Source organism: Equus przewalskii, chromosome 15 (assembly GCF_037783145.1).
Source record: "Equus przewalskii isolate Varuska chromosome 15, EquPr2, whole genome shotgun sequence".
Lineage (NCBI taxonomy): Eukaryota > Metazoa > Chordata > Mammalia > Perissodactyla > Equidae > Equus > Equus przewalskii.
This window is the reverse complement of record NC_091845.1, coordinates 49,082,143-49,108,203: the sequence shown is the minus strand read 5'-3', so window position 1 is coordinate 49,108,203 and position 26,061 is coordinate 49,082,143. Positions and strand designations below refer to the sequence as shown.

Sequence of the window (26,061 nt, the reverse complement as noted above, 5' to 3'; positions counted from 1 at the left end):
TGCTGCATAATTAAGTGACAGAGGCCCGAGCTTTATGGGCTGGCAGAAGATTAGGCATCTCTGGCCTGATCTCTTGCCATTTACACATGAGGAAAGGAGACTGATCACATGAATAATAAAATTGGAATGAAGAGGCAGCCCCTACCCCATGGTCCTGGGCTTTTCCCTCTTGTCTCTCTGCTTAATATTCCATTTGGAGACTATGGGCACCCTCTGAGGTGACTGGGCTACTTGTAAGAGCTTATGCAATGCCTGTTCAAGATAAAGTGAGGTTAGCTCTCTCTCATAACTCCTCAAGGCCTGAGGATTACTCCTTTAATCTTACAAAAGCAAACAGGAGGACAGAAATAACCCATCAATTGTTTAAAATTAAAATGGCCAACAATAATAAATAATTGCTACAATAGCTTGAGGTCAGGGTCTAAATTAATTGGAGGCCATTCAAGAATTTGAAACTTTTCTCTAAGTTAATTTTTCACATCTTGTTTGGATCGTTAGAGCTTTTGCTTCCAAAAGCAAGGCCATCAGATCTCTCATTGCACATGTTATTCCTGTTGACATGCCAGGCATGCAGAAGAGGGAGGTCCTCTCTTCACGGATGGGGAATGATGATTCCTCCCCCTAAAAGTCCATATTTCAAAGTATTATAGCCTACTGAGATTTTGGATTGTTCTCTTTCCTGCTGTATCAGCTGTGTTAATGGTTGCAAACAACAATAAACTTGTGCTGGTTAATTTAAGCAGAAAAGGAATTTATTGGAAGGATGTGGGCTGGTTCAGAGTATAGGCAGGAAGGCTGGAGAACTAGTGTGGGCAGGAAACAGGGGAGCCAAGGGTTAGCCCAGGATGCCACCTCTGGGCTGTCAACTCCTCTGCAACCACCTCAGATGATCTCAAAGGGCCCTAGTGTCTTTGTGCAGTCCTCAGAATTCATGGCCCCCATTAGGGGAGCTTCTGCTCACCACACTGAGGCCACTTGACCATCCTTGAATTACATGACTGCACTTAGTCAAGTGCCTACACTTTAACAATGGAGAGGAGAAGGAGGGTTTGCCCCTTTATGCTGATGTGCCCCTCCTGCCTATCCTGAGATGCCCCCCAAAGAGGAAGGTGTCAGGATGCTGAGTGGCCAAAAATAACAACTGTTCTCTATGCAAACCCTCATATGCTTAATCACATCTTCCATGAACTGGGTGGCTAATCAAAGATTGGCCACCAATATGAATTTGTTTTCTCCAAAGCTCCCATCTACATAATAATCATCAGTCTCATGTGCATCTTCATCATTGTCATCATCCTCATCATCCTCATCACCACCATCATCCCATTGCTGGCCCATTCACTCCTTTGCTCTCCTGGGCTGCCATTTCCCTCCATCTCCTCACCCCTCAAACATTCACTCCTCTTCCTCTCCTTTCCCAGTCTTTGACCCTGCTTCTATTTCACTGCAAAATGGAAGTAATCACAAGGGAACTTTTGTTTGTTTGTATCACCCATCTACTAATGCATCTGTGCTGTATATTCTCCTTTCTCACCTCATACCAGTTCATACCAGCCCCTCTGCCTGTTCACTATGCCATCCAGCAAGTGCGCTGTCCTGTCGTCATTAATTGCTCCCTTTCTAGTAGATCCTCCTCATTATCATGCAAATATGCTATGGTAATTCTCATCTTAAAAAGAAAAACCATTTCCTCGAGCCTACTTCCCCTACCAAGGGCCATCATCCTATTTCTCTGCTCCCCTTTACAGAAAAATTCCTCCGGATAGTTGACTGTACTCACTGTTTTCATTTGTTCTCCTCCTACATCTCTTAAACCAACTCCAATCAAGCTTTTATCTCTATCACTACACTTAAGCAGTTCTTATCGCCATCACCAATGACCTTCAGAGAGCTAAGTCCAAAGACAGTTGTAATTCTTCATGTCAGTTTGACCTATCTCCTATGTTTGACAAAATTAATTACTCCTTCCTTGAAACATGTGGCCCCTTGGATACCATTTCTCTTAGTTTTCCTCCTATCTCCCTAGGCACTCTTTCTCTGTCTCCTTTGCTAGCTCCTCCTCATCTTCAGCTCCTAAGTGTGAGACCTCTTCTCTATCTACATGCATTTCCTATTGATATTTCTAGTCCATCCCAAATGTACGTCTCCCTCCTTCAACTCCAGATCCTTGCATCCAACTGTCTCAACATCTCTTCTTAAAAATCCAATAAGCATTTGGATTTTTTCTGCTAAACCTTCTTTACTCATCATCTTTCTTATCTCAATAAATAACTCTTCCCTTCCAGTTGTTGAATCTAGAATCCTTGGAACCATCCTTGACTCCTCTCTTTCTCTAACACCCCTCATTCAATCCATGAGCAAAATCTGTTGGTACAACCTTTGAAACAAATCCAGAATATGACCTCTTCTCGCTACTTCAATTTCTACCACCATGGTCTGAGCTACTATCGTCTTGCAACTGGATTATTGCAAGAACCTCCTAACCAGGCTCCCTGTTTCCCCCTGACCACTCACTCCAGACTGTTCACATGAGAGCCAGTGTGAGCCCTTAAACATGGAAGTCAGGTTACACCACTGCTCTGCTCGGAGGCCTGCAGGGCCTCCCATCTGGGTCAAACAAAGGTCCTTATGATGGCCTGCAATGCCCTGCATAATCTGCCTGCCCCCACGCCCTTTAGCTCCCTAAGCTCTCCTCCTCCTTGCTGACTCTCCTCCTTGCTTACTCCTCTTGAGCCCCACTGGCCTCCTTGCCAGTTCTTGAACATGCCAGGCACGACTTTTCCTTTGCTAGTTCCTAAATATCTGTGTATCTTGCTCTCTTACTTCCTTCAGGTTTCTCATGAGAGGTCACTTGATCAGTGGGGCTTCCCTGACCACCCTATTTAAAATTGCAACCCACTTTCTCCCAATCTGGTGCTCTCTCTCCTTCTTTCCTTTTGTAAGTTTTCTCCATAGCTCTTATCGCAATCTGACTGTATGTTCACTTCTTTATATATGTGTTTTCTGTCTCTCTGAAGCCACAAGAAGGCAAGTACTCTATTTTGTTCACTGCTCTTTCTCTAGCACATAGAGTAGTGACTGGCGTGCAGTAGGTGCTCAAAAATATTTGAATTAATAGATGACCAAATTCCATATATAGGTTATTAAATGTCTTATAATTTCCCAAGTTTCATGTACAAGATTTCACATGAGCCACAGAACAGCCTAGTAAGTTAGGCAATGTAGAACCCCTCTGTGCTTAGATGAGGAAGCTGAGGCCCATGGGAGCTAAATGATTGCCCAAGGATGCATGACTGGTTAATGGGGTTCTGAGACTTATAGTTCTGATCCCAGTGGATTTTCTGCCTTTCCACCCTCAACTACCCTCTGATACCTCATGTTATATTAGTGAAAGCTTCAGGGCACTAATTGCTGTGTATTTTTCATTGCAGCATTGATGAGAAAACCCCATATCTAGCTTTGGGGGCTGTGAAGAATATCTCCCTAAACATCTCCATCTCCAACCTCGGAGATGATGCCTATGATGCCAATGTGTCCTTCAATGTTTCCCGGGAGCTCTTCTTCATCAACATATGGCAGAAGGTAAGAAGGGCACCCATATAGTGCTTTTGCTGACTTTCATCATAGCTTGGAATATGCAGTGATTCTGCAAAGACTATTGCCTTATGTGGAGTATCATTTGGAATTATTAGAATTTTTTCCTTCTGGATTTAGAAAGCCAAAGAAGAACCCATAAATCCCTACAGAGTGCCAGAGCAATATCCATACCTTACATTGTCTCCCATCCCTTCTGTCTTGTGAAACCCTCTCCGAACAGTTTTATGTCTGGCCCCTTCTCCAAGATGGTACATTCACCATCTCCAGCACGTGAATGTTCTAGAGAATTCCCATCTTAGGTCAGTAGTTGTCATGAAAAACAAGATAAGAAATGGAAATGATCACTGCTTATCATGCTTGCTCTCACCAGTAATGCACTTGATGTTTTCCATTAGAGGGTCATGCACATCAGCCTATATGTTTTGGCATATTTATTCCTGAAATATTTTAGTGAATTGAGGAAATTAAATTATTTCCCTGAATTGAGTGAATTAATTTATTTGAATAAATTGCAGTTTAAATAGCATGACTCAGAAAGGAAAAAGGAGCTGGTATCCTTTCCTGTCTCATAGTCCCCCTCAGTGAACCACTTTTGGAAAGAAAGAATAACAGGCCTCTTCTGCAGGCAATGTGAGGAATGAGTAGACTCCAACAGACTTCACTCTATGCAGTGGTTGCTCTAACTGTTGACAGCTGTTCCGATGGGAATTTTTGCAGCTTTTCAGAGCATTCAGCATAATAACTGCACTGCCTTAAGGTCTGTGTTAAAATGGAACGAAAATCACTTTCTGAGGAAGACCTTTGACCTGCCCACCGCTGAGCACTGGGTGCACCTTGGAGCTGTTGGGCAGCCCTTCTGTTCAGGCACATATCCTGCCAGGCTCAATAGTTTTGACAGGATTATGTCAACCCTGCCCAGCTTAGGGGACAACTGAAGCATATACAGCCATCTAGAATGGCACTCCAAGAACTTTCTAAGAGGTCATCTCAAACTCTCTGCTGTTTAATAGCTTTTGGAGCTCCAGGGTTGGAGGATGCCACAAAAGCAATCAAGAAGGACTGCGGGAAGGGCATGCTTTCTATTTACCTTGTACACCATAATAATTGTCCCCAGTTTAAGCCTAGTCAGGAGGGAACCAAATATCTATAGGGTTCTATTATCTCTGGCTATGCACAGAATCTCTTTTACATAATTTCATGTGCCATGATGCCATTTTGCTGTAGGGGATAGGAGGGTGGATGAGGGGAGAAGGGTTTACTGAGGGACCAGATTATGAAGTTCATCTCTATGGTAACTGAGAGGATGTGGTTGGTGACTGGGTCATTACATTACACAGATTCCTCTCACTCATGACCCATGGGAGAAACTTCTCTCTGGTCTCAGAATTAGGAATAGCTGTGCTTTTTCCAAGCATTTGAGTCGTTCTTCCCTGTGGACACAGTCATCCTTGTAACTGACTAAGCTTTGTTGATTCTGTTGTCTGCTGCAAAGTTCAGAGCTGGCCCTCCTCTGTCAGGACATAGGACTTGGTAGTAGCGTTTTATAAACTAAGTAGCCTCCTGGATCTTATTTTACTCCCCTTTACCATGTTTTTTCTGTTTAGTTTGTTGACTGCATAATATTTTATCATAGGATTTGCTATGGATTATCCACACATTCCTATTGTTAGATATTTAGGTTATTTCCAGTTTTATTCTCTTTTAAGTAATATTGTGATGAATGCCTTTTACGGAGACTATCATGAGCAAATGATTATATCCTTAGTCCTACAACTATTTGGAGGATGGGAAGTAGCATTTATTGACCACCCACTATATACCAGAGGGTTTGTGTACATTTTCCCGTTCCTTCCTTACTGCATGTGATCTGGGTGCGTCTGACTTACTGGAAGAATGCTCTTGGGAGAAGAGAAGTGAGGGAAGCAGGATGGGACATGGAAAGAGCTGAATAAGGGTGTGCCATCATAAAATCTAGCCTTGGTCTGACTTTTAGGGTAGGAAGAGATGGGGGGATGCCCTAGAGCATAAATCACTCAGCAGAATTGTCCCCACCTTGAATTGGCAAGGGAGCATCACTGCCACCCCTGTATCATCATTGACCATTGAGGGGTGGTGAGTAGACCCCAGATATTCTAGGTGAGGGGGCTTGAGTCAAGGACAATGCACCTGAGAAGGACATAGGTACGTCATTAGCCACTTTAGGTGATCATGGGGAAAATGAGACTACATCATTTTTGTCCCTTTGCCCTTGAGTCCCACCAACCTTTAAAACCTTTGGCACAGAGAACCCTAGATTTCAATTTGACAGAAAGTGGGCAAGGTATCAGAGGCTCTTCGGGATGTGGTGAGCATTAGTCTCAGAAAGGTGGCAGGGCACAGAGAGATCATGTAGCTGCTGTGGAGGCAAGACCAACTAGAAAAACAGATGGGCAAGATGACCCTGAGTGTGAAAGGAGAAGAAATGATAAAGAAACAAAAATTCCCGTCCCATGACAACAACCACAACTGCAAAGTTGATCAACTGGGAATGTAAATGACATCACCCAGCCCCAGGACAAGATTCTCACAGCACCCAGGTGGGTAGTGAGGGGAAACCAAGAGTGCGCACCTACCCGGCCTAGACCTGACAGAACCAACATGGGCCCTCCAGAAAGATTCTAACACACAAACTAAGAAAAGTGTCACTCAAGATACAGAGGGAAAACATGCCTTTTAAAAAGATTATTAATAGAAAACAGAAGTAAATTTTACAGGGCATCCACTCTTGTTCTTGATAAAATTTAAGAAAAAATGAGTACAGCAAAAGATCAGAGAGTAGAACAATAGACTGAGATGAAAATGGAATGGACTGAGATGCAAGCAAAAATAAAGGTTGTGGATGGGGTAAGGAAATATTATAATGAAACCAAGCAAGCAGTGGCAGAATTAAAATGTGTTACAATCAGGAAAGAGCTGAATTAGCAGTATGGAAAATTGATTCCTTGTTGTGGAGGGTATATTTGAGAAGGTCTCTGAGAATTCAGAGAAAAAGAACAAAGCAATGAAAAAGAATGACACTGAAGACTATAGGTATGGAAGGTGGAGAATCAGCAAAGAGAAATGGTTCCAGAATTTTTGGAATAAATGACATGACTAGACAGCAAAGAAAGATCTCCATTTCCTTGAATGGGTGCTGTACATGCTGGGCAAAAATATTACAAACAGTTTAATGTCTACTCATAGCTTCATGAAATTTTTAATTTTAAGAATATAAAGCTGATACTACTAAAACCTAACAGAAAGCAAAGAAGTTTTCTATAGGCTTTTATGTAACATTAATATAAAAAATTAGAATATGTTTCATTATGAATTAAGAATTGTATACCCAGCAACCTGCCCTCCATTGTGAAGGCAAAATAAAGACATCCTCAGATATATGAGAATTCATAAAGTCTGTTAACTCTCCTAATTTGGGTTCCCCCAAAAGCAGACCTTGACACAGTGACGTAGGCACAGGTAGTTTATTTCGAGAGTGATCTCAGGAGGTGCTGTGCGAGAGTGCTGAGTTTAGACAGGGAAGGGATGAGACAGGAAAGTGCACAGATGAGCAGATTACTGCTCTGGACAACTGTGCCTCCATCCTGCTGCGGACCCTCAGAGAGACAGAGGCTGTGGAACACACCTCAGAATCGTTCCCCTGAGGAGCGAGGAGCTGCTGGAGGATTCATCCACCAACTCCTGTCACTCATCCATGGAAAAATTGCTCCAAGGGCATGAACTTTATGGCACTTCCAGCCTTCCCTGGCTATGGGCCACGTTCCCTGGCACCAGGAAACAACTCAGGCAGAGAGATATGGGAAGCCTTTGGCCTGGATGCGGACTGGCTTCAGGTGACGGATTCTCTGGTTGGTTCTAGGGAATGTGAGCAAGGCGTTGGCAGTATCTGCTGCAATAACCATGAAAGCTTCCTTAGAAATAGTTACTTACAGATAAAACACTCAAGGATGTAGAAGTTGTTGCATGCAGTGTTAAAGCCAAGTAAACATAGAAGTAAGCAAAAACAATTTTTACAAATATTTGAAATAGGCAAATATAAAAAATATTGCCACATTAAATACATAATTTAAAAGATTAATAAAAATTAGTCTATAATCTCAGTTATACCATAAAAACTTGAGAAGAAACTTGATCTTGTCACTCCTCCTTCTTCACATTCTTCAGGATAGAGTTCAGACGACTCAGCTGTTCATGAGAGGCCACTCTGAGCCTGGTCCTTCCTGCCTCTCTTCTTCCATAGTCTCATTGTTCACGATTCCTCCACATACACACTTGAATCCACTCATAATTTATTGCTGAAACTACCTTTACCCAGGAATTCCTCCCACCCCATTTTTGTTTAATGAGCTGCTCTGTCCTCAAATCTCAGCTCAGCTGTTACCTATGCAGCTGCCTCGCTTGGTGGCACAGGTGATGTGGGTGGGTGGATGGATGGATGGATGGATGGGTAGGTAGGTAGGTGGATGGGTGGGTAGATGGATGACCAGCTGTCCCTCTTGTCCAAAGTCACAAAGCAACTCAGAGCCCAGGCCTCCAAGGTCTCCAGTCTTCTTGGTCATCACACAATTAGTCGTATATTAGTTTCTGAGACTGAACAAAAAATATCCCCTGAGATAGATTTTTCTATCCTCTGTAATGCAAGGCTGCTTTCATAGGTTTGTGCTGGTTCTTTCCTTTAAGGGAAGGCTGCTTATAAAAATGTGGGATGCAGGGCCGGCCCTGTGACCGAGTGGTTAAGTTCACGCGCTCTGCTTCAGCAGCCCAGGGTTTCACCGGTTTGGATCCTGGGCACGGACCTAGCACCGCTCATCAGGCCATGCTGAGGTGGCGTCCCACATAGCACAGCCAGAGGCACTCATAACTAGAATATACAACTATGTACTGGGGAGCTTTGAGGAGAAGAAGGAAGAAAAAAAAAAAAAGATTGGCAACAGATATTAGCTCAGGTGCCAATATTAAAAAAAAAAAATGTGGGGTGCACATATGCACACAGATGACCATCTGCTGACTTTCTCTCACCTAAATAAAGCTAACTTGAAAACACTCTATAAAATAGGACTTAATTTGTTGGTGGCTGCCCAGCTGGTTGGCTGGCTGGCATGTGCGGACCTAGTGGGAGTGCAGCATATAATGGCCATATAATGGTCTCCTGTGGAGCAGTAAGAGGGAGCTCTTAGGGGCAGGGAATGAGCATACAGTTAAAAGAGAGAATAAGGAAGAATGAAGAAAATGCAATTTGGAGCACTGCTGCATCACACAACTCCAGGGTCACGTTCATACTGGGTTCTATGTAAGTGACACCCCCAGAGCACAGCTCCACAGAATATAATGTGAATGGTGCCCCCTGGAGTTGTACCGCCATGTGGCCCTGGAGTCTAGATAAAGTCAAGTTTTAATTTCTTGCTGTAATCCCACTTAGCACAAAGAGCTTTGGCCCTTCTTTCCTCTGTGGAACATAATGGATTTGTTTGGACAATAGTTATTAAGTACCCACTAAGTGCCAGGGACTGTACCAGCTGCTAGGAGATGCAAAGATGAGTAAAATAGGGTCCCTGCTCCCAGGGACCTCACAGCCTAATGAGGTGAAAGGTATGTCAGCAAGCAATTAAAGCGCGAGATGCCAACTGCTCTACAGAGGTGCTGAAAAGTTGCTTTGAAGCACAGATATGACAAAGTGAAGCAAGTCATTATTGTAACAGCTAGTCTCAGGTTGGACGCAGTCTGCAGATAAATGCTTACGGTGGATGGATGGGCCTTTGAAGAGTTAGTATCACCTGGTGCCAAGAGTGGGTGGGTGGGATGGATCAAGTTATTTGGGTCATGAAGGAGAGAGCTAGGCTGGAGCAGGGGTGAGAAGGCAGAGGAGAGCAAAGGAGGAGGGACAAGAGAGATCCAGCAAGATGGAACGAGGCTGCCCACGTGGGACAAAGGGCCAGTAACATTCCTAGTGGTGGGTGACCTCAGGACATTTTAGGAATGCTGGTATCTGCTCTTCTATGCTGAAGTTGCTTGTCAGTTAGGACTCCTGAACTCATGAATGACTTGATGTGACCAAGAGAGAGAAAGTCAAAGAAGGGGCTGGGTTCATGAGTACATCTCTAAGGTATTGACTGTTATGGCACACGTGGGAACAGACATGGACAGTGGAACCCTCAAGCCAGGTGCATGAGAGCTCACAGCTGACCTGTGGGCACAAAGGGGACACAGCATGTTGCTATGGAGTTACAGAGGAGGCCATGCCAGGAGAGAAGGGAGAACTGAGGACAGGTGCCCTGACCCAGTCTCTTCTCCACAGCGTCAGTGTTATCTTGTTTTGGGTCTCCCAGATGCTGACCTTGAAGCAAGGAATTGAGGACAATTAATTTATTTGGGAGGTGCAGGAAGCACTGATAGGGAGTTATAGAAGTGATACAGGCAGATGGAGGCAGCTAATAAAGAGGATACTTTCAAACCAGCTACTACAGTGGGCAGTGGGGCTCATTCCCACAGGCAACTCTGGGAAACAGTGCAAAACACAAGCCTCAGGGGTGAGGGAGCTGGGGGATTTATACCCCCTCCCAAACAGTCAATGGTCGAGCCTTTCTAGGGATGTTCATTCCCAAGTACTTCTGTCCTATAATATGCGTGACCAGAGCAGCCTACACAGTTCTGGAACAATGCCCTCAGGCACACAGATGCAGACACTGGCAGTTGCAAGTGGGCTGGAGCACCCTGAAAGATGCAAGTCATCTGACTGAGGCTCACCAGCATCTTCTAGAAATGCCCACAGGGTTGGCAGCATCTCCAGTCTGAGTACCTCACTTTCTAGGCTTCTGGAAGTTGTAAATTAGACTAAAAGAACTTCCCTGCGGTTCTAAAATGAGAACTAGTGGTGCATACTGCGCAATCTACAGGGGTGGGACAAGGCAAGTGTTGTAAATGGGAGAGGAGGCCAGAGGTGGGACAGTAGGAACCAGTGGAGACTGTGGAGAAATGGAAGATTCCAGCCTAATGCACAGAGGGCAGCCAACTCTCAGCAGCAGTCAATGGTTATCAGGTGGGAGTGAGGGCCAGTGCTGCCAGACTTGCTATTTTTCAATAAAACCCAGAAATCCACATTTTTATGTGAAATCTCGTGACTTTGGCAGCTAATTAAAATGTTCTTTGAACATTGTCAGGGCCAAAGAAAAGCATGTCCAGAGACCGCATCCAGCCCGTAGGCCACCAGTTTGTGACATCCAGCTTAGCTGTTTTCCATATGTTCTAGTCCCATTCTCTTGCCTGCCTGTTTGTCCCATGGATCTGGATTTCTGCTAAAACCTCATCTGTCTGCAGCCTTGATTGCATTTCACATCTGTCCCTGCAGCAGATAAGCCAGCCAGAGATTGGAGTTTGGGGGCTTAAAGTAGGAGTGTGTTAAGGGGAAGGTGGGGATTGGAGAAGGTCAACCCAAATGTAGTGTCCATGGAATTTTTAAAGCTAATGTTAGTTTGAAGACTTTTTTCAAGCTGGAATATTTGTATTTTTCAGTGATTGCAAGAAGCAGCTAAGCTGGAGTTTGTACTTTAGAAGTTCTTAGAAGTAAAATAACAAGCAGCCACGGTGGTGAAGAGGGAAAGCATGGCTCTGGCTCCCGCCAGATGCGGGGGTGAAACTCCACCTCTGTTTCTTGCAATCAGTGTGACCCTGGGCCAAGGGTCTTCTCTCTGTGCCTGAGTTTCTTCCTCTATAAATTGAGATGTGCTGAGGATTAAATGAGGCCAGCACTAGACTACTTGTACAGGATGCATACCTCCCATGGTAGCGCCCTGTCTCCCCACCACACACAAACGCATACTTTATATTTCATTGATTTACTCAGAAGGTGTATATTGATCACCCACTTCAGACCAAGATTAAATGCTAAGGGGGAGGAGGAAATAAAGCAAGACTAAGACATAGCATATAAGTCAGAGAGTGTTGACTCTTCCTTTTAAACTAAAAATCAAGAGTCGTGGTCTTAAAGGATTGTGTGTACATGTGCATGTGTGTCTCCATACTGTCGAAAAATAGAGATAGTGTTAAACTGAATATTTTTTATATTTAGTGAATTGCCTTTATTTAAAAAAATAAAATTATATGAAAACTAACATAAAACTTGGTAAATGTCATTTAAATAAATTTGTATTGGCTTTTGTGGATCCTGTTTGCTTTTAATAATTCTTGTTGTTTTGTTGGGGTTTTTTTTACGTACTGTTTGCTGAAATATTGGAGTTTTTGGTTTGGGATGTTGACTTTTTGAAATCCAGGATATATAATTGTTCAAATATATGATGCGTGCAATAAATAATATCAGAATTTAGAGAATGAGGAGACTCATGTCTCCAAAAACAATGGCAGCACTAGGTCCTGAGTCTTGAAGATTGGACAGGGAGATTACTGGCCCAGAAGTCTGCAGGAGGGTGGCAGGTCCTGTGAAGCCTTGTGGAGAAATTCAGATGTTTTTATCAGGTAGGCGGTGATGGGCCATCTGTGTTTTGACTGAGGAAACAGGAAGGACAGAAGCTGGTGACATCCTGGAGGAAGAGCCGAGGAAGAGCCAAGAAAGAGAGCTGACAGGGCAGAGATATCAGAAGGTGAGATTCCATCTTGGGACTGCTGGAGGAAAGAGGCAAGTGAGGAAGAGGAAGGATCATGAATCCAATGGGGTTGGGGTGGGGAACATAGAACCCCCCCTCCTCCCATCAATTTACAATGCATTTTATAGTTTTCAGAGCACTTTCCAGTTCATAGGAAATGTAATCATTGCTCTGCACCCGTTGGTTGTAAGTCATTGAATTCAAATGCTAACTTGTTGTATCACCTTCTCCTCTCTTTGAAAGACTGAGATGGAAGGATGGGCCCCATGGCCTTTTATTTCCCTCTCATGACAGGACTAATGTGGGAGATGTGAAGATGTTAGAAGTTGCCAGAAGGACAGCTCAGTTGTGCTCTTGCAGAGGAGTGAGTGCTTTGAGTTCTGAATCAAACTCAGCCTCCAAGTTGGTTTTGTGGGTGAAAAACCCTCAGGTCAGTTTTCACAGCTTTCAATGCCTTATTCTTTATGACAAGAGGCATAGAGGGCTTGTAAGTTTGTTTTTCTTGTAAAGTGATTCTTCCAGTTTATATCTACCTTTACCACAGAAAGGGCAGTCCCCTTCTCTAAGGAGTTTCTCTCTTCTCACTTTCAAGGCAAACTGCTCAAGATGGCGCCAAGTGATAAAACTGATCCAGTTTCTGACTCAGCGTGGGAAAGATTAGACAGTTAGGTGTTTGTATACCTTTATATTTGTGGAAGTGCCCTGGCCTGTTCTTACACAGGAGGTTCCACACAGGAACTGCACCTGTACATATGAACAAAACCAAATGTATTAAGTGGAGCATTGCGCATCAGGAGGGTTTGTAGGCAGAAGTGCGTGCACCTCACCCTTTAGTGTGTAAGCAGATTTCAAACAGCCTTCCTTCACTCTGCCACCACTCTCATTCATGGCAGGAACTGATTTTCATTGTGTTCTGCTTTCTCCAATGTCTCTCGTCAAGTTAATAGTAGCCCCGAGTAAAATACAATCCTTAGATGTTTATAGTCATCTTGGCCAGGCCATTAAGATGATGAATGAACTTGCTGCTTGCCCTTGTAAGAAAGCCCTGAGGCTGGATATCAATACTCAGAAAATAATAAGTCTTTTCCGCCCCTTTCCTGTTTTTAATCCACTGCCCCAAGCCCCCTGGTGACTTTACCTTGAACTTCCTGCATAATGCCAGGCAGAAAAACCTCACCTGGCTCCAAGCCCATTGAAGGCTCTAACTGAGCAGCAAGCTCTTTCTCTCACACCGCTGGTCTTCCCCATCTTCCTTGTGAAAGGTAAATCCCACATTCCCTAGGGCCCCTCACTTCAGAGTTCTTTCTGCTGGTCCTGACCTTCCTTCTCGAGAGGGAGAGTGGGTGGTGGGGAGCAGGTACCCTGAGGCCAGGTTTGCAGTTCCTCACCTGGATTACCTGTGGCTGTTGCCTTAGTGTTTTCAGCCCTGCTGCCAGAGAGATCCTAACCCAGAGTGAGACTGTGCCTGAGGGAAAGGCTGGGCCCTTCCTGTGGCGGTAGGCAATCGGCAGTGAGGAAGTGGTAGAGAAACCCAGATGTCCATTTCAAATCACAACGTGACCTCAGTGTTCCACAGCGGAGCTCAGTTTTCACATATCTGAAAAGCTTCGTTTGTGTATTCACTGCGTTTGGAAGGAAGGCTACGTTTTGCTTCAGAAATGTCAACAGAGCTGTAGCTATGACAAAGATCAATTAAAAAGGACGTTTCCCAGAGCTACAGGACTTGGGCAAATCTATTGGGGGGAGGGGTTTAGAAAACATGTGTCAAACCTCTGGATTTTTTTTTTTTCTAATGAACAGCAAAACAGCAATTTAATAATTTCCTCTTTTAAGAGGAGAGTCTTGGATTTTAAGTCTTTTTCATAAAGCAGCACAATACCTCTTAAAAAGAAAGCCATGAAAATGGTCTGCTGAGCTAAGGCAAACAATTAAGAAGGAAAAAAAATCTAGAAGAACGTAGGTTTCTTAGGCTGGGTTTCCCTGAAGCAGATCCTGAGATGAGGATTTGTGTCAAGTGGTATGACAGGCGTGCTCCCCAGGTGAATGTAGAGAGTGGGAGAAGCAGGACAGGGCAGGGTGTGATGTCAGGCCAAGTCTCACAGAGGGTGGCCTCAGCCTGATCCTGCAGGGGGCTCTGAAGTATGGGTCACACCTCAGCATTGTCCCATCACAAGGTCAGGAAGCTGGGCTTTTGTTCTCCCAGAAGCACCAGCCATTGGTTAAGGGCCACTTACAGAGGAGTAAAAGTCCCAGGCACTTTCCACCCTCTGAGTGTGAGGTGCTGACACAGTGGCTCCAGTAGCCTGAGGGCAGGCTGCCAAAGAAGGTCCACAGGTGCTGGCTCTTGGAAACAAATGCAGACTGAAGCCAGAGGGTGGACACATAAAGGGGTTCCGAGGGGATCTGGATGGAACATTGAAAGTGTTTGCTACATTAGCATTACTGTCAACTCGTGTTGTGTTCTGGAGGGTATATTATATGCATGACAAAGATCTTTGAACTCTTGAGGTGTTTGTGTGATGTTCTCGGTGTCAGTTGCGCACAGGGTGTTTTTGGCAGCATCGGCATTAGGAAATTGGCAAATGTAGATGCCCTTGGAATTTCACAGAGAACTTGGGTGCACAGCTATGGGCCATTACAATCCAGCTTGCCAGAGCTGTCATTTCATCCCTTTGAGGCCAGACTTATAAGTAGCCCCCCTGCTCCCTGACAGCCACTGGCATTGTTTTTACCCAGGCACCTGAGCGTAACTAGCCAGCCTATCCTGTTGTCCTAAGCAAGTGGATTAGGCAACTGATTTTACAAATCAGTTAGGAATGTATTTGACAGCATGTACCAGGAAGGCCAACTTTTAGCAGCTGGTCCTAATGAGATTTTGATTTTCCTTTTGTAATAATAAATCTAGAAGTGGACATTCCAGGACCAGTAAGCAACTGCACAATGCCATAAGGAACCCAGTTCCTTCTGTCTTTCCACTCAGCCTTTCCTCATTTATGTTGCTTCTTGGTTTCCACTTCCAACATTGCAACTGCATTCCAGGCAGTAAAAAGAAGAAAGATAACAGGCCTGCTGCGTTTTAGAGAGCTTTCCTGAAGCTTCACTCAACATTTTCCATGTACATCTCATTGGCCAGAACCATGTCATCTGGCCACCCCTAGTTGCAAAGAGGCTGGGAGATGAGTTTTCTTACCTGGGCACATTGCCACCCCAAACACAGGTTCTGTTTATGGGGAGGAAGGGGAGAGTGGCCATTGGGAGGCATCAGCAGAGTCAGTCACAGCAGAAACCCAGGAGAGGTTATTTGCAGTATGTGTCTCTGAGATACATAGCGGAAAGGGGGAATCACAAATAGGCAAGTGGCCAGCACAATTACTGTCTTATTCTCCTTTTGCCAAAGTTCTTTCAGGCTCTGCGTTACTGCATTTAGAATTTTTAAAAAATCATCCTCAGGAATACCTGTTGGGGAGGTCTGGTTTGGCCACAATCAGGGGTAGCATAGCACCTGGTGTGAACCAGCAGGTGATGTGACCCAGGTTTCTGCCAACAACCAACAAGCAGTGTCCAATGAGTCTGCTCCTTCAGTAGTTGTCAGATCTTAATGAAGTATAAGATGATCTTTATCCATCTACCTTATCTATCTTCATTGACTTATGCATTTCTTATTTTCACAAGATGAAGCCATTCCAATGATAATGTCAATGTATTTGGATTTGGGGCCCCCAACATAGGTGCCACAGCTCTATATCTAGGCCAATTTGTGCAAGAAAGGCCAAGGTCCAGTACCCCTGTCCTTCTGGTTGGTGTATAGATTTCCAGCCCCTTCCTCACTGTTCTATTTATCTATTTCTGTGCTGTGTGTAGTTTCGCATCTTTCTTCTTAAAATATGGATCCCAGGCCTGAACTCCTGTCCAATGAGCCCAGCACAGAATTGTTATTGCTCTAGGTCTAAACATGATATTTCTGTTAATGTGGCAGCCACAGCATGATTCTATTTATTTGTGATGCATTTACTTTATTTTTTCTTCTAGTCTCTTTGTGCTATTTGGAAGTTCAGCTGTGTCATTTATAGCCTTGTTACTCAAAATATGGCCAAGGATCAACAGCATGGCATCACCTAGGAGCTTGTTAGAAATACAAAATCTCAGACCTGACCACCCAAGACCTGCTGAATCAGCATCTCCATTTCAGCAAGATCCTTGGGTGTTTGTACGCATAGCAAAATTTGAGGGAAGCCATAGCTCTTGACCTTAGGTCATCTAACTTTGTAACTTATCAAGACATTGATTAGGACCCTAAATGTACTTGGAGCAAGGGGGCTGGTGGTGGTCTAGGTGTGGCATCCTCTGGGCGGGGTGTGGAGCTGCTTATTGAGTGAACTGTGAGGGCAGGAGTGGGCATTAATGGAGCATCCTTCAAGCCCTGTGCTGGGTGCTTTGTCTCATTGCATTCTCACCACAGCCCTGTGTGATGGTGCTTTTAATCCCAATTTGTAAATGAGGGACTAGAGGCTTACAGGGTTAAGGGAAAACAGTCATTTAATGCTCAGGACTCATACAGGTTAGTGAGACTGAGGTCACACAACTAGGAAGTGGCTGAGCTGGTGCTGATGTCACCTTCTGGCCAAGCTTTCATTGTCTCATCCGTCAGGAAATCTCTCAGATGCTTTGCTGAGAATCTGGTTGGCTGATGGGACATCAGTCTCTGCCTCTGTGGCTAGAGGTAAGTAGCACTGCTTCTCCCTGGCATTAAATTAAAAAATGGCAGCCATTTAGGGGCTCACCACGCAGGAAGCAATGAGGCGAGCTCTTCCATAAAGGAAAGGAAGCTAACTGGTTACGTAGGCTGGAGAACACAGAGAAATTCAAAACCAGGGGAGGATCTTGAGGGCTTCAACAGAAGGTCTCAGGGCAGCTTGGAGTGGTCAGGGAGGTCCCTTCCTAGAGGTGAGAAAGTCACTCAGAGCCATGAACACAGCTGCTGTGCGCTGAGGTTGAGAGAAGGAGAATGTGTAGACAACTAAGGAAAAGGAAAAAAGGTTCCCTGAGCCAGAGAGGGAATTGTGCTGGAGACCAGCTCTGTTACAGGTAATGTGCAGATGAGTTTAACCTCCACCTGCTAAATCCAGTGGTCATTTCTCAGTCGTCTTCTTTCTGGACCCATCAGCAAATATTAGCATAGTTAATTACTTCCTCTTTTGGGTTTTGTTTTTAGTCTTTAATAGCATTTTTTGTTGTGATGTAATTTACATAACGTAAAATACCCACATCCTAAGTGTACAGATCAATAATGTTTACGCGTCTATACTCATCTAGCCAAGACTCACATTTCCAGCAGTACAGAAGGATGTCCAAAATGAGATCCTAATCCCCCCAAACCTGTTCCATTTGCAGGAAACAGAAACTCCATTCTTCTTGGCTCCCCTCTTTGTCTCACACCCCACATCTATTCCACAAAAAGCCTGTTGGCTGAACCTCTGGAGTCTCTCCATAGTGCAGCCACTTTTCACCATCACCACTTCTTCCATCCTGGCCCAATCACCATCTTCTTTTGCTGTTTGTTCGTTGCTGATTGTCTTGGTCCTCCCACTGAACTACAAGCTCCGTATAGTATGGAATGACTTTTTATTCACTAATTCATTCCTAACACCTACGGCAATGTCTGGGATGGAGTCGGATCTCAATGTTGTGGAGTGAACAAATGGATGGTAGATAGATATATATAGATGAAGAATATTTCTCTCTTTCTATGTACTTATGGTTACTGTGTCAGCTATCATTAAATTTTATATTGCACTAGTAGTTTTTAAGTGCTAAATGCTCTTTTTAAACAATGCAATAGTTTGAAGAGGTATGCTAATTTCTTATCTCCCTGAAAGGGGAACCACCAAGAATCAGAGAAATGGAGAAATGCTACCCCCACCTGGTGATAGAGTCTTGCTGTGTGGGATCAAGCCTGCCCTGAATAGTGAGTTCAGTCCTTTGGTGCTGTAACCCATCACTGAGGGGCTGCTTTGTGTCTGTCTTTTAAGAGTGACAAGCGATGGACCAAGGCCATGCCTGTAGGTTTCCCTGTACTTCCTCCTCATTTGAGGCCAGCAGCTCTTTTCTGCCAGAGGAGTCCTTGGTCCATGTGGGTTTCCGCAGGGAAACTCCACATTTGCAGGCCCTTGGTGGGGCTGGGAATGTGAGCTACAGTCCCATGAGCTTGAAGATCTCCTATGCTGTGGGTTCTTTAGCAGAACCAAAAGTAACACCCATGTCTTGGTTTGGTTTCCCCAGAAATAAACCCTGAGACAAGAATTCAAATGCAAGTAGTTTGTTTGGGAGGTGAAGGTAAGGGAATGGGGAAGTGAGAGAGAGAAAAGCAAACAGCTGAAAAAGGACCAGTTATCAAGCCAGGTACTACTGTGGGCAACGGGGTCTCCTCCTGCTCGGAAACTCTGGGTCCATAGAGCAAGCACCTCAGGGTTCTCCTACCCAAGGGTGAAGGGGCTGGGGTCTTTATCCACCACCTCCCAACGGTCACTGTTGAGGGCTGCTCCCAGGGCATTAATATCCTGACACTTCTGGGTTGCCTCTCATAAGGGCCAGAGCGACTTTGTCGTAGAGAAAACTCTCAGGTGAAAAAACGCAGGTGTCGCGACTGGAGTGACAGGGGGCAGGGATGTGGACCAACAGGGCCTGCTACAACCCCCAAAAAACCCTCACAGGCAAGACTGGCCTCTGACTCATCAGTCACTGGCCACATTTCTTTCCTTTTCACTCACTTTTTTCTGGTCCTCACTAAAATGGAATGAAGGCTATGGGGCAGCAGCCCACAGGCTGTAGGATTTAAGGAGATTAAAATAAGTACAGACCTCAAACCACCCAGGCCATCTGGAAGCTTTGGTCTCATGTTGGGGGACATGACGAGGCCACCTCTGCTTTCAGGGAGCTCCCAGAGTCTGTGGAAACAGGTAATGTGGCCTCACATGCACATGGCCCTCCAGAGGTACAGCTCAGGACCCAGGTTTTTGGCGGGGGCAAGGGTAAGTTATTTGGTGCTTGACGGGCCTGTTTTTAGCAAAGACTGCCAACATGCATGAGCCGGCTAACAGGGTTTCTGTGGTGAGATTGCAGACCTCCCTGTGAAACTGGGGGATAATAATAGTGATTATGGTCACCCACTGTAGCCTCTCAACAACCTACTTTAAAAATGACGAAACTGAGGCTCCAAAAGGATCAGGCAGCTCCAGGAGGATGCAGCTAGGAAAAAGCATCTAGGATTTGAGATCTGAATTTGAGCCCAGTCTGTCTGGAGGCCAAGCCTGTGTTTCGTCCACTATGCATGTGCTTCTCCCAAAGGAAGGTTTGCCTTCACCCAGGGGAGTTTCTTTGTGACAGCGCCACCTCCTAACAGTTTCCTGCAGGTGACAAGGTGGTTAGAGCTGTGCGTTGAGAGGTCTTCACCAAGGTTTCAGTTTTCCTCTTAGAGAGCTCAAGAAGGACCTTGCAGAGCCCATGGCCTTTGAATAGAGAGCTCTGTTATGTTTGCACTGACTCATCTCAACAGACATAATGCAATTTTCTAAAGTTTTACCAGAGAGGGAAGGAAGAAAACTGGGGCTACTGGTATCTGGAGTTGAGCGAAGAGAACCATCCTGGCAAGAGAGATGGGGCTATATTTGGGAGGGTGGGAGCTGCTGCAGGAGACCTCACAGCGTAGTCAGCTGTAGCAGAGGAGTGGCTAACACTTCTCCTAAGGATGCCACCTTCCTGGAAGTCACAGTTGGGAAATGTGTCATCACAGCGTGCCTCCTTGGTTAAGTACTCTCCATAATGAAATCTCGGCCTTTCTGAAGGCAGCGCACCCCTCCTCTGAACAGAAATATGAGAATTCCCTGGACATCAGCTGAGCAGCCAGGTCATGTTGTGGGAGGCCCAGGGGCCCAAGGATAGATCAGAGACGTGTCAGTTCTGCTTAGCAGAAAGACCTGCTATGATCCCACAGCCCAGTGATGACCACTAGAAATTGTTGGCATCTATTTGTCCCAAATTTCATGTATTTTTTATTTACTTATTTGTGTATTTGAATATGTATTATATGAAGGACATGTGGAGTATTGTATACATATTGTACCAGAAAAAGTAATTCTTTGTCTCGGGCATTTGTCCCCAATTTGTCCTCTATCTTTTAACTTTATTTGTGACAATTTGCCCAACAGAAGTATAGTCAAATTCATCCATCTTTTCCTTTATGCACAGTTTCTGACTTTGGTGTTGGCTTAGAAATGCCTCCCCATCTCCAGATGTCTCCCCAAATGTGTATCAGTACTTCATAGTTTCATTTTTTTTTTACATTTAAATTTTTTGTCTATCTTTGGTGGAATTTACTTTGGTGTAAGGATGAAAATGTAGAGATCCAACTGTATTTTTTCCAAATAGTCAGATGTCTCCAAAAGATTTGTTAACCCTCCTTTACCTACCCTGCACCGCCACTGACTTGAAGTTGGCATCTTCTTCATATTTTGAATCCCCATTTAAATTTGGATTCATTTCTGGATTTCTCTGATCTGTCTCCTGATCTGTCTACCTCAGGGTCATACCATTAAACTTTAATTGCTGAAGTTTTAGACGGCAATTTATATCTGGAAGAAGACATTTCTCCCTTCATGCTCAACTTTGTCAGCTTTTTCTACCTAGTGTCACATGCTTATTCTTTCAAATGAGCCATTCTTTTAAGTTCAGAAAAATTCCACTGGAGTGTGATTGGAATTATTTTAAATATGTGTTTTAATTTTGGAAGAATGGATACATTTTTCACTTTCCAAGTTTCTCATCCAAGAATCTGCTCTGTGTCCATTTACTCTTCTTCCTTTCTATATCTCAGAAGAGTGTCATCGTTTTCTTCATGTTCTTATTATTCCTGGATACTTGCTGTTGTAAATGGGGTCCTTTTCCATTATATTTTATAGCTGGCTATTACATGTATATAAAAAAAGCTTTCAAATTTGGTATAAATTTAACTAGTAACTTTACTGGATTTATATCTTAATTTTTCAGTTTCATTAATCTAGGCCTTTTTAAGGTAGAAATCATATCATATGCAAATAGAGATTTTACTCCCTCCTTTCCAATGTTAAAACTTCACTTCTTCTTCCGGAGTGATATTCTGCCTCTCGCTTCAAGGCAATGTTGATCAGTGGTGGGCATAGTGAACATCCTTCTCATTCTCAACTTTAATGGGGCATGATCATGGTTGTAGACCTGAGTTCTATATTTTATTGATCATATTAAGGAAGTACATTAACATGGATGGATGCTGACATCTTGTCAAATATACTTTCAGTCTGTTTGTAAGATCCTTTCAAATCTGAAGAGCTTTTATGCATGAAAAGAAATGGTCATTTCTATTAGTATTATATCTAATATCCAATTCATTTATTTTGAAACAACCACCATTTTACAAATATTCACATAGTACTTGCATAACTTATAAATTAAAAACATGAATTTAAAAGGTTTAGGTTGAACCATATGAATTTGATATTGTTCTAGATCAAAGATAACTGAATATTGGCAATTTCATATGATTCATTTAGATTTGAATTCAGGCCAAATCAAGTGAATTTTTTTTCTAAATCTCAGACTTTTGTAAATGCTTTCCGTACCTTAAAAAGCAAACCTGGGGCTGGCCTAGTGGCATGGTGGTTAAGTTCATGTGCTCCACTTCAGCAGCCCAGGGTTTGCAGGTTTCGATCCTGGGTGTGGACCTACACACTACTTTTCAAGCCATGCTGCAGTGGCGCCCCCACATAACAAAATAGAGAAGATTGGCACAGATGTTAGCTTAGGGACAGTCTTCCTCAAGCAAAAAGAGGAAAATTGGCAGCAGATGTTAGGCCAATCTTCCTCACCGAAAAAAAAAGAAAATCTATGATTCACTGATCAATAGACTAACACTAAAAGTCACACAAGTGCTGCTATCGGAGATTTAAATTCTATCATTTTCTCCAGTCCGGTTCTAATTTTGACTTTGGCTTTCATTTCTTCCTGGAGCTACACTTGTCCTGATTTTCCCAGAGGAGTTAGGGCCACTTTCTCAAGCCTGAGGCATGGAATAGGGTTGCTGGTGGGAGACTTGGCCCCAGGGACATGAGGATTCTGCTCTAGTCCATTATCCAGGTGGCCGATGTAGCCAACAATGTTGTTGTTCTACTATGATCCCCGCTGATCCCTTCCTGCCATTTTTGCTCTTCCACCTGTGTGCACACCCACTTTGGTTTGCTTTTCTTTTGACACCCAGCGCCTGTGACTCTTTTTTTTTTTTTTTGGAGGCCTGAGCTCAGGCTACTGGAGCCACTTTACCTGTGTTCATGAAGAGCCCTGAGTGCCCTGACCTGGGCAGCCCTTGACCAATGACTGTCTGGTGCAGATGTATGGAAGCTGAGCACCTCCGGTCAGAGCTCCCGTGCGGGATCAGGGGAGGCCACTCTGTGTGGGACTTGGCCTGAGCTCACATCCTGGCCTGACTTCCTCTCCAGCTCCCCTCCTGCTTCTCCCACTCCCTCACTGGTCTCCCTGGGAGCACATTTTTTATGCATCTTTTGCTCAGGAATCCTCATCTTAGAGTCTGCTTCTGGGTACCCAGACTCAAAACAGACAGGCCCCCTTTTTTATAAATAGGCTTTGTTCATTACGGTGGAAACTTCCCAAATTACTGATCTTACCAGTCAGATATGTTTTGATTTTTTTGTGTGTGACCACAATCTTTTTCCTCGTATGACTCTGGAGTATCTTACCTTTGTAACACAACTTGATATAAATCTACTTTTTAACTATTTGTTCTGAATGATTGCTTTGAATGAGGCCCAGTCCAATTCAGTTAAGTCTAAAGTTTTTGGCCAATTTGAGTCACTGAAATTACAACTTTTTTCATTAACTATTAATTCTTAGAATACTGACATATTAAACTATTCATATTGCTCCTCTTTTTTGCCCTTTTAATAAGATCAGTTATATTTTAAAAGCTCCAACCTTTACTTGGTCATTGTGTATCATTCTTTTAATATGTTGCTAGATTCAATTTGCTGATATTTTATTTAGCATTGTTGTACCTATTTTCATAAACAAGATCTGTCTATAGTTTTCTTTCTTGTGTGATCTTTGTCAGATTGGTGTCAGGCTTTTGCTAGTGTTTGCAAAAATAAGCCAGAAGCTTCCATTCTTTCTCTGCATTCTGGAGATGTACATGCCCTGGTCACAGCAGCAGGCAGCAGGAGCTAACCCTGATTGGAGTGCTATTTTACGTGCCAAGCCCTATGGTCAGTACCTAGCTTTTGTTAATGCATTTAACCCTCACAACAACCCAGTGAGGTGTGCCCAGTTATGATCTCAGTTTTCCTGATGAGAAAACTGAGGCTTAGCAAGTAAGGAAGAGCCGCAGCTGGTAAGTGGCCGAGCGGGATTCAGGTGCAGACAGGCTGACTGCAATGTGCTCTAATGCATCTTCTTTGCATAAAGAGGCTTATTTACATGTCTGATGCAGTGTGCTGGCTGCCCACGTGCCTTTGTAGCTATTACCCTCTGGAGCACCAGGTGCTTCATGAATTAGCTCATTCTTATTACATCATCACCAGTTTTTTTGTGCAGGAGGTGATGGGCAAGGAAGCATTGATGAATTTTCAGAGACAGCTGCAATTTCTCTGAACAAGGCTCTCTTCAGTATCCCAAGGATATTGGCACACAGACCCAGCTCCCAAACAGTTCCTCCTGGAGTAAGCTTTCCTGTGGTGCCTGCGTGTCTCCACATTGGATCCTGGAAAGCTGGCAGCAGCCTCACCCTTGGGCTTTCCTCTCTGGAATTAATTTGTCCCCAAGTGAACTCAAAAGGAAGATCACGTATGAAATCTTTGTCCTTAAATGGGGTTGGGAAGGTGGAAATAGCACAGTTCTTCCTGTTTTTACATTTACCTATTGAGCATCAGACAATTGAAAGAGGTGATACTGGCAGCTTTGTGCTATTGGCACGATGGGTCTGAAGCTCTTGTGGACACCAGGGAAATCATTAGGTTATTGAATGATGGATTATATCATGTAACAACCGGAATCCTGTGACATGTTCTAATTTCCTGGTGTACTGTGTAAATGGGGTGAGGCTGGGTTGTAGAGACAGCTGTGATTCTCGTGGGATAAAAATCTGATTTTTTTTTTTTTACTCTAAATAAGTCAAAGACAAGTTCTACCAACAAGAGATTGAATGAATAACATAAAGCCTCTTGTTTGTATGATTTAAAACTAGGCTTTGGGGAGGTAACCATTAATCTATATTCTAAAGGTCTAAAGGGATTAATTCTCCTCCTACATAAATACTAAGCCTATAAATTGGATGGTGGATGCTTAGAATGGCATAAATGGCAGCTGGCTTGACCATGAGTAGGATCACAATACCATTCATTCATTCAGCAAATATAAATTGTGTGTTTGACATGTGTTAGGCAGAGGAGATACGTGAGCAAAACAGACATAAGCCTTGCCCTCAATCTGCTTACGTTCCATCGGGGAAATAGATACCTGAAGAACTCTTCATGAACTTGATTGCAACTGTGGTAAGTGGAACATGTTTGGGTGCCATGGAAGATTTCCTTGAGGCACTGTGGAAGGTTTTCAGGAAGAGCAAAAATGCTGAAACTGGAAGGAACACAGACCACTGCAGGAAAGGTCAGTGTGGCTAAAACAGCAAAATTGAGTAAGTGAACAGAGGGGCCTGAGATGAAGCTGAAGAACAAGGCAGGGCCAGATACCACAGGCCTCGCTGAGGCCCACGGTGAGATGTCCACACGCAAGTGGCAGAGAGGGATATTGTGTGCGTTTCAACTTCTATTTTGCGTTAATGTTGGAGCCTCCAAGTATGTTTATAAAATGCCATAAAAACGTTTATGGATTGATTTATTATAAAGCTCTAGTCTTAACAATTAAGTCTAGGGAAGAAAGAGCATACATTTTTCCTTACTTTAGAAGATAAGCCCAAAAAAGCTGTCCTTAATGAAAATAGAGGCTTTTTAATTGAGACCGGAATTATCCTCATGAAAGAACCATTTACCTGTTTGGTCACTGCTAATGGTCATTAGCCAGTTGATGGATCCAGTTTAAGTCCAAACTTTGTCAGAGGGGGATGAAGCTCCGCCAGATAAGACCTAAAGGGTTACGTTTTACAAATGAGGCGAGTCCCTGGAAAAGGCAATGGTCTATTTAAAGTCAGAAAGCCAAATGGCTTTGTCAATTTTCTGGTCCTTGTTTAAGAAAACCAAGCCTATGTTCAGAATTGTTCCTTCTTTCCTCAGCTGCTCTGGAAGTGTAGCTTGGTGCGGGAGAACCCGAGACTCCCAGCTCTTGTCTCCCGGCCCAGGGCTATGATGTGTGTTCCATGAAATGCTCTCCCTGCTCTCCGCGTAGGCTTCCAGCCAGTTTCAGCGTGCACTATTAGTTTTGGCTTTGGGAAATGAGGTTTCTTTTACTTGGCTGGAAGCATACAGCAACCATTTTATTTTGCTTGTGCCTCATGAATTAATTGGGCAGTGAGAGGAAAAAGTATGCATACTGAGCATCTGGGATCTTTTAAAGCCACGATTTCACCCAGCTTTCTAGTACCTGGCTGGCTCTTCCAGAAGAAGGGAGTGTTCTAGAAGGGCCAGGCCCAATGTGGCATCTTCCTTTTCTGAAATCATCCATTCATTCTCTTCCTAAGGGGGACTTAAAGAGGAAGGCAGCAGAAAATGAAAAGGTTGACTGATAGTCCAGTAGTATCCATGGGATGGGCTTGCCATTTGGGATGGAGTGGAAATGTAGGATG

The 26,061-nt window shown here is 43.9% G+C and overlaps 1 protein-coding gene across 2 annotated transcripts in view; it reads left to right on the top strand.

Moving 5' to 3' along the window:
* ITGA9 (integrin subunit alpha 9) overlaps positions 1-26,061 on the top strand; it is a 331,274-nt gene that overhangs the window by 206,327 nt on the left and 98,886 nt on the right. For both annotated transcript variants that reach the window (XM_070577273.1, XM_008524662.2), the window contains exon 18: positions 3,432-3,582. In XM_070577273.1, the coding sequence (XP_070433374.1) occupies positions 3,432-3,582 (151 nt within the window). The remainder of the gene's footprint in view (positions 1-3,431; positions 3,583-26,061) is intronic.